The 9,385-nt window shown below is 38.4% G+C and overlaps 1 protein-coding gene across 1 annotated transcript in view; it reads right to left on the bottom strand.

The window, feature by feature from the left end:
* Nucleotides 1-1,532: 1,532 nt before the first annotated feature.
* The window catches only part of RFLNA (refilin A), an 84,812-nt gene continuing 76,959 nt past the window's right edge, over nt 1,533-9,385 (bottom strand). The window contains exons 3-4 of the mRNA XM_040347346.1: nt 6,053-6,162; nt 1,533-2,639 (exon numbers count right to left, since the gene is read on the bottom strand). Coding sequence (XP_040203280.1) covers nt 2,306-2,639; nt 6,053-6,162 — 444 coding nt within the window. The 3' untranslated portion in view covers nt 1,533-2,305. The remainder of the gene's footprint in view (nt 2,640-6,052; nt 6,163-9,385) is intronic.

Here is a 9,385-nt window from a genome sequence, read left to right as displayed (position 1 = left end):
ATTGCACACACTGGTTTCTGATGTTTCCAGATGACCAGTGATTAGAGACCTCATCTTGCCATCAACATCATAAATCTTTAAAGGGAAATGTGAGTCAATAATTGTTTACATTCTGTTACATTAATGCTCCACTACATAACCACTCACATTTGGAAAAATACTTATTTTACTCCCTTTGAACCTGAATAACATGATATGATATTATGTTATAGGATTTACCTAAAACATACAATAAAAGGAGTTTCACAAATTTGCCGCCTGCTTGAGCCTGTGTTCAGCCTCATTTATGCACATTACAAAGGACATCGATATTGTAAAGTCATTGACATTAGGCTGAGAAAGCTAATATAGAATTTATAAGCTCAACAATAAAATCTCGCAACAGGCATTTTCAGGAAGCTTCAAAAAGATAGAAAGCTTTAGAAAAATAGACATCAGCTGTATTTAAGGCACATTGGTAACCTTGCACCTAGGAATTTTTCAGCTGTGCACTTCAACCTTAGTGGAATTAAGTGCAGGCATAAAACCTGTACCAGAAGAAATTATTAATATGAAAATAACTATTGAGGTTGGCATAGGATTCAACTGTAAGGAGCTGTCATGACATCGTCCAGCAACCATTCTTCCTTTAGGCATAACATACTTATCTTTCTTATAAATGTTGGTGGTTGTTATATAGCCAAACCACCCATTGCACAGATCCCTCTGTATAAGAGCTGACCACCCGACCTGCTTCTCTGTTACACAATTAAAGGCCCCAAAATAGAACAAAGATTAGCCATACTTTCTGTTTCGGGCATATCTGTTCTTGTGTTATCGATGCTTTAATGTTATCCATGTGTTATCCACTGTTGGATCTGTAATTACCAACAACTCTAACTCTCCAGGTAGGTTAACACATTCACAATTCATGAGACATTAATAGCAGATGATTGATACATTTTCATTTTAGCTAAATATTTTTATGTTAGCCATACATGGCAAGATCTTTTTTTATTTGCAGTTCTTCATCTTGACAGACAAGCATTGGAAATGCTTTGTCTAAATCAAATTATTTTAGCTGCATTATTTTCCTGGAACACAGTTTTTTGATCCAATGAGTGATGTTGCAATCAATGTAACAACAGCTACTGGGGCCATGGTCCTGGAGAGCCCAATTGTAAATCATTCTCACTGCACCAACTGATAGGGTCCAAGGTATCTCTGCTGCACTTCTGAGGCCGCGCACACACGGTCGGTCCAAACCGATGAAAACGGCCTGAAGTCCAGTTTCATCGGTCCAAACCGACCGTGTGTACGGCCCATTGGTCTGTTGTCCTTCGGACAAAAATTATAGAACTTGCTTTAAAATCGAACCGATGGACGGCTGACCATCGGTCAAAACCGATGGTTAGTACACAAAAGCATCGGTTCAAAACCTGTGCATGCTTAGAAGTCGACGCATGCTTGGAAGCATTGAACTTCGTTTTTTTCAGCACGTCGATTGGGTTTTGAACTGATGGTGTGTACGCACATCAGACCATTGGTCTGCTTCAGCGGTGAACCAATGAAAACGGTCCGTCGGACCATTCTCATCGAATGGATCGTCCGTGTGTACGCGGCCTTAGGCAAACATTTGTTATTTTTGCCTCTGCAATGAATCATTTCTGTTTATTAGATATTTTATTTTGAATTGGTATTGTTCTTGAACAATAGATTTTTCCGTGCTATACATTTTCATTGTTTCAATACCATGCTACCATGAAGTGTTAAAGCATTTAAATTAGGGTGATACTCTACCTCAGGGTTGTGCAGACTTATAAAAAAATATATATAGACACAACTAGGTGCCAGCACTTAATTCATGTGCTTACTTTTCAGTGTAATTTTCTAAAGGTATATTTTAGGCCAATGATTTAGTCATTTTCTAAAGGTATACTTTAGGTCAATGATTTAAAGTGATGCTTGAATCTTCATTGCATTGAATAAAGCACTGGATAGTGCCTAGCCAGCTTTAGCTAACATGAGAAAAAGTTACAACAATAAATTTGATAGTGAACTCTCTTGAAACTCTTCCACTTAACAAAAGTATGTACAAAAAAGCATAAAACAAACATGGCATTGTAGCGAACAGATACAATATTCACATAAACGCACTGGAAATCCCAGTGTAGTATACAAGTCTTTCAATCATAAACAGTCAATTTTTAATAATGTTAGTTTTGGGGGATCCAAACCACTTAAGCTGTAGATCCGCCATCTCATATTTGTAAGCCCAAGTGCATTGTGTGTTCTTCAGTAAGGTGGGCATAGTCCTTGATCAGGTTTATAGGGTGTCGGTATATATAATACATGGGCTTGTTTCTTCACACAGTTCCAGTTGCACACTTGATGCAAACCATTTCTTGGCTCCTCCACAATTGTAATTGAGTGTTGTTCTGTAAATGTTCTTGGCATGTTTGGGGAATATGATGGTTGTGCTTTGAAACCTTAAGGGTTTGTTGCGAGGTTCAAAGAGCAGCTGAGATTTGTAATTCCTCCACGTGCAGTTTGGAGTGGAGATTATGGTCTCACTGTAGGAAGTGATGGTAGGAACTGGGGCATAGAATACATGATCTCGGTAATGCTTCTCTGAATCATATTTGATCTCAGAATTGCACCTGTAAGGGAAGTTTAAGAAATTACAAATTTGATTAGTACAGCGGTAAAATTATTTAAACTTGTCATCCACAAATTCAAAGATTAAAAAGTTGTTTGGTATACAATTTGACCAAATACAATATAAGCTTATTTATGAATTGCTGTATACTTTGTAGCATATGGACAGCACTGGGGCTATTGCTTTTGTCCTGCAGTACTGAGGTCCTCAGTTCGAATTCTATCAAACCCACTAGCTACATGACATTTGCATGTTTTCTCTGTGCTTGCATGGGTTTCCCCTAGGTACTCTGGTTTCTTCACATGCACCAAAGGCATGCAGGTAAGTTAATTAGCATCTGTCTAAATTGGCAATAGTATGTCTGTGAGATAGGGACCTTACATTGTAAGCTCTTTGAGAGCAGTGACTGATTTGAATCAATAATATGTAACCAATAATACTATATAAACACCTTAAATAAATGTATTGCTTGATATGTCATGCAAATAAAACTATATATTATTTACTAACTTTTCTGATGATTTTCTCTAATTTTCCAATACAAGCTACACTGTCCATTAAGTTGAAAATCATTCTCTCAATATGTTTGCTAACATTTTATTTATGGGCTTCTTAAACAATTTTGCTACTGTTGCTTTTTAAAATGAGCACTCATGAATATGTGGATTTTGTTACATACTTGCTTTTTCTAGCCATAGACTAAGCTTCTGCTGGTGGACATATTTTAACTTAACACCTAATCTATTTTTTTTTATCAAACTTAGTTTGACTGTTTGAGTCCTTGAGGAGGTAGCACCATAATATACCCATTAAATAATTGTGTTACTTGCAAATAAAGCATTTTGTCAGCATTAGTAGATCTCTAATTAACCTGACCCGATTTGATTGCTATTGTCACATGAACACCTACAACCCTGAATTAGTTATATCTATATATTCCTCCGTAATAGCCACACTGTGCACATCACCACCACCTTATACAGATAAATGACCAAAATCTTTTAGTATTTCCCTAAAATTTGAGGATGAAGGCAAATTTGGGGCACAACCTCCAATGCAGGTGGAACTAATTTTAAATGACTAATGCTATAGTCTGTGGTAGCATCTTGTATGACTTGAGCAATCTCTGGACATAGCTCAAACTGCTTTCGTGGTGTTTCCACAGTACTAGGTTTTCAATGCACCTGGTGAGAGTGTTCTTAAACAAAGATTTCAAATCACATATCATGTTATCATGGGGTTGTTTTACTATAGATGGAGAGTGCAAAATCAGGCTCACTTCTGCACAAAAACCAATGAGCTTCTAACCCCAGCTTGTTTGATTAAGCTTTGGTAATAAAATCTGGAAGCCCACCGATTTCTATGCAGAAGTGAGCCTGATTTTTCACTCTCCAGCTATAGTAAATAAGCCCCATTGTGTACTTAAAAGTGGAGTATGCCTGTAAACCATATCAGGTACTTGGGGGTAAGCTTTACCAAATGTATTAAGAGGTTAGAATCAATTATACAAGTTATTCAAGCCCTAATTAAGGGGAAACCTTTAACCACTTGCTTACCGGGCACATATACCCCCCTCCTGCCCAGGTGAAATTTCAGCTTCCGGCACTGCGTCGCTTTAACTGACAATTGCGCGGTCATGCGACGTAGCTCTCAAACAAAATTGACGCCCTTTTTTTCCCCACAAATAGAGCTTTCTTTTGGTGGTATTTGATCACCTCTGCGGTTTTTATTTTTTGCGCTATAAACAAAAAAAAAGCAACAATTTTGAAAAAAAAATACAATATTTTTTACTTGTTGCTATAATAAATAGCCCAATTTTTTTTTCCAAAAAAACATTTTTTCTACGTTTAGGTCGATACGTATTCTTCTACATATTTTTGGTAAAAAAAAAAAAAAAATCGCAATAAGCGCTTACAAAATATGGGGCAGAATTATTATTATTATTATTTTTTTTACTAGTAATGGCGGTGATCTGCGTTTTTTTTATTGGGACTGCGACATTATGGCGGACACATCGGACACTTTTGACACATTTTTGGCGCCATTCACATTTATACAGCGATCAGTGCTATAAATATGCACTAATTACTGTATAAATGTGACTGGCATTGAAGGGGTTAACACTAGGGGGTGAGGAAGGGGTTAAATGTATACCTGTATTGTGTTCTAACTGTGGGGGGAGGGGGGTGACTGGGGGAGGTGACCGATGCTGTGTCTCTATGTACAAGAGACACAGATCGGTCTCCTCTCTCCCCTGACAGGACGTGGAGCTCTGTGTTTACACACAGAGCTCCACGTCCCTGCTCTGTCATTACCGATCGCGGGTAGCTGGCGGACATCGCGACCACCAGGCACGCGCATCGGCATCTCGGGGACGCGCCGGGCGCGTGTGCACGCCCCCCAGTGGCCGGAGGAATCCAGGACGTCAATAGACCTGTTGGTCCCGTGAAGCTGTCATTTTACAATGACCCGGGGCTCAAGTGGTTAAGCCCCCTGGAAATCATTGGATTGTCCTCTTTGTTGTATTTGGACTTTTGATTTTAAAACAATACACTTTGCATGTTAAAGCATTGCCTAGCCATAGTCATTGCACTCCATCTAATTATCTTCAGATTAGGGAGCTAAATCTATTTCAAATCCAGCGCCACCCACCTTCATGTTTTGCAAGGGAAAAAAAAGCCTGGCAGGGTCTCAATCTATTTTCAACTGTCTACAACAAGAAAAATAAGTTTGGGCTGGAGTGAACAATTACATTTCTTAAAATTAAACTGTTCATCTATGTGCAACAAAATGCTAAGATCAAAATTATTCAATATTCTGTCAGGCTAAATGAAAGTGCTAAAAGCTGACCTCGGTTTGGCTGCTTTCATTATAGCATGCCCCTTTTTTTAGAACTGGGTAACTAATCAGTTAATGCTTTACAAATATAGTTTTATAGTAACAAATTATCTATTTTGAAAAAAGACACATGCAACAGAATCAGTATTTCACAACTTTATCAGTTGTGGTCAAGAGGAAGTCAATATATCCTTCTCCTTGGACTGTCCTAAAAAGGATTGCTTTTTCCTTATATTTGGCGAGAACCTACTATTTGGGTCAGAATAGCCCCTAACTCCTGATCACAGGGAGGTTGAAAGACCTGGACCATGGTCAGTTACAGTCCTATTTTCTTAAATGTGCTGGGCAAAATTATGGGCCTCTTATTTGATACATTAATAATATCAACTGATTAAAAAATGAACACTTGCATTGTTTCAATTTTTTTACATGTAACAGCATAGACATGTATAAAAACTCCCACAAATAAGTAAATTCCATGAAGCAATTCAAATTGCTTCATGGATAAGGTGCAGTTCAGTAAAGTACACTAAACTGGTAGCTTCCAAAGTTGGACATCTCAAAGATCTCATTTACCTGATTTCTTGTACTGGCTCAGGATTCACTTCAATACTCTCTCCAAACACAACTGGTTGCATCCTTGGCCGCACTTCTGGCATGGAGTTGTTGAGGAGGAGGTAAGGGATCTGTAAGGGGGAACACATATTTTTTATGCTCAGCACATATCAGCAAATAAATAAAATCATAAGGGTTTTATTCAGTTACTCATGTTAATTAAAAAAATGAAAAGGAGCTGCGGTGGCTCAACGCGATTGGCACTGCGCTGACAAGCCATTCGCCTCTGCAGCTAGGGGTTCGGATCCCAGTCTCAGCTACATGTGAATTGAGTTTGGTGGTCTCAGCCCGGCTCCCGGTGGGTGTGCTATGCGAGGTAAGCCTGCGCTTAGTACGCCCACCCCCTCCCACAAAAACCACCACACTTACACGCACTCGAAATTGGGTTAACATGCACGCACTTTGACCACGCAGTCTCTAAAAAGAGAGGCGAAGGACTAACGGGCTGGTTGAGCGGGCTAGATCCTCTCACTCCCTTATAGGGAGTCCCTCTGCCCCGTTGGGCTTCAAAGCGGAGCAGGTAGGGCGGGCTGTGTGGGAGGACCCCCTCACACACCCACCATTGCCACCCGGGGCATGGAGAAAGGTGGCAGATTGCCTCTGGGGGAAGCCTGCCTACTCCCAACTCCTGCAGTCCAGCTCCTCTCTCGAGTACACGCACAAAATACACTTAAAAAAAAAAAAAAAAAAAAAAAGAACTGGCATCTAGTGATGAGCTCTCAGCTCTGAACCTAGTTTAAGAAATTTAAGGAAAAATAAAAAATTTAAAAAATGAAAACCAGGCAGTAAATCTGTGGAAAATCATAAACTGTAATTTATGCACCACAATTTCCTTGATTCCTTAATTAAATAGTAATGTTCCGATCAAGTAGATATGCATGCAAATATCCAACCCTTAGTACTTTTGTTTGCAGCCTTTGAAGTACACTCTAATGTACACTTACTAGTAGTCTTGCTGACAACTAGTACTTTTTGAGACACAGACCCAGAAGAACCATAAATATTAGAAAAGTGACAGGCATGTCAGAGTTCCAAATATGCATACTTGTTATAGAGACTGGAAAAGTAGCAAAGCCATTGGTTCATTGTTATGTGTAGGGAACCAGTATTTTCATTGGCGGATGTCAAAAATTACAGACTCCTTACTTCATCAGTACAGGCTTCCTATAAATGTGACTTTTATTACCTGAAATTGAACATTTCCATTAAGAAAATATAAAAACAATGATTGACACCAAACACTGGTAATTATTAATACTTCAGGTTCCCCCACATCTGAATGGGTTAAGTCTTTCTAATTGAAGGCAAGCAGTAGCAGCTTAGTTTAATGACAGACGCTGCTCTAAATAACTGTATGCATAAATTTCAGGCTAACTTCTTTCAGAGTGACAGTTTGAGTTATAGTCTGCTTTTCCACATTCAAAATTACTGCCAAAAGATTTATAACATAACTAAACTAACATAATAATGGTTGACACTCACTTTGCCGAAAATTACATTTATCTATTTTAACTGCTCAAGCATGAAATATGGTACATAAGCCTCCAATAATGGTGGTTTAAGACAGAAACGGCGATCTACACCCTTGTTGTAATTTTCTTATTAGAACATTACTGATGTTCTAAGCTTTCCATTATAAAATATGATAGAGAAAGTAAAAATGGCTATATTTCATAACTACCTGACATAGCTCCTAAGAGATTACGAAGATATTTTATAAAAATAAAAGAAACAAAATGAGCCTGTGTGAACCAGATTCCATCAACCGGTACTACAGTGCAGCTAGAAATTGAAGGTCATTAAGTGACTGACTTGTATGGACAACAATTTTATGTCCCATTAGAAAGATGTCAATAACACTCGTATGGTATTTCTTTCAATCAAATATTAAATATTACTTCCAATTATTATGAATATTACTATTGAAAAATTATACTTTCATATTCATTGTAATCATTTATTTTTATTTTTTAATTACTGTGTCCAGGTTTTCTTTTAAATATTTTTTAAATACAAGACTCTTTTTAAGCTGGCCGTAGGTGGATTGAAATTCAATCGGTTCAGTAGGTACCAGCTGAAATTTGATCCATATCTGACCATTTCTGTTCCAATGACTTCTCTCGAACTAGCTGGCTGGAAAATTCTCTATTGATCAGCACTGCAGCCAGTACCCAGCCCAGCCCTGTTTTCTCAAGTGGGTTTTTTTAAACTTCCGTTACTGAACAGACTTCATCATAGAGAAATCAAAATATGCCTTTTGGCTCCTGCTCTTTGAAGAGTGATTGGTCAGTTACCTGCACCAAAATACACAACTTGCTTGACCCAAAGCAGTATTTTTCCAACCTTTGGTTTGATAAGACTGCTTGAGATAAAACTGCAAAGTGCCCAGGACAGCACTGGATTTCTAGCATGATCACCAGATATTTGTTTTCAATTACAGATATAAACTAACAGCATTTCCATTATATATTTAATGAACAGAAGGGAGCAAAGAAAATACGTTTATTTTTTGGATTTACATACACTTTAACCATGTGACCACCTATTCCATCTCTGCACAGAAATCACCATAATGTACTGTCGTTTTCACCAGTATCATTATACCCCTAAAAAAATTCTGACTGTATACTGCTGTATACTAAAAGTCACAATTAGATGAAGGACAAATGTAACTGCCAAAAGATTTATCAACTAAGCATACCTACAGTATACTGTATACCAAAGGTTTATGTACTGTATGTCAATGAGGCCAACTGTGCCAGTCTTTGGGGGAACATCTGGAAGATATCTGCCCTGGCTGTAGGTGACTTGTAGACATCCTTATTACTTTACAAACATGTATACAAAATGTAGGTTTTGCAAAACGTATGTGAAATCTAGATATGCTAGGTAGTAATTAGCCTTGCTAATTGGTAGTTTTATCCACTGACTTTCTGCTCTAAACCTGAATGCAGTGCATTTTTCTCTTCTGTCAATAGGTGGCACTGCTGCATTTGGCATTAGAAGGACAATACCACAGTGAGTTCAGGTTGGGAATAGACATAACTTCTCAGCTAATCATATTTGTGGCTAATCATGCTGGAACAGTCTATTTAAGAGGAATGAGTCAGGTGATCACTGTTTTTTTAGCTGAGGCCTGGGGGCTGTATGTGAAGCAGCAGTTGAAGGTTAGGTCTAAGCCTGAAGCTTAGCTACGTGTGTAGAGGCTCAGCCTGAGGGGAGCCTGATCGTTGCAGAGGTTTAGCCAAACCGAGTGTTGCCAGAGGTGAAGGAGAAGCAGTTGCCACATGGGAC

Source organism: Rana temporaria, chromosome 1 (genome assembly GCF_905171775.1).
Source record: "Rana temporaria chromosome 1, aRanTem1.1, whole genome shotgun sequence".
Lineage (NCBI taxonomy): Eukaryota > Metazoa > Chordata > Amphibia > Anura > Ranidae > Rana > Rana temporaria.
The sequence above is the reverse complement of the archived record's forward strand: the minus strand, read 5'-3'. Positions and strand labels throughout refer to the sequence as shown.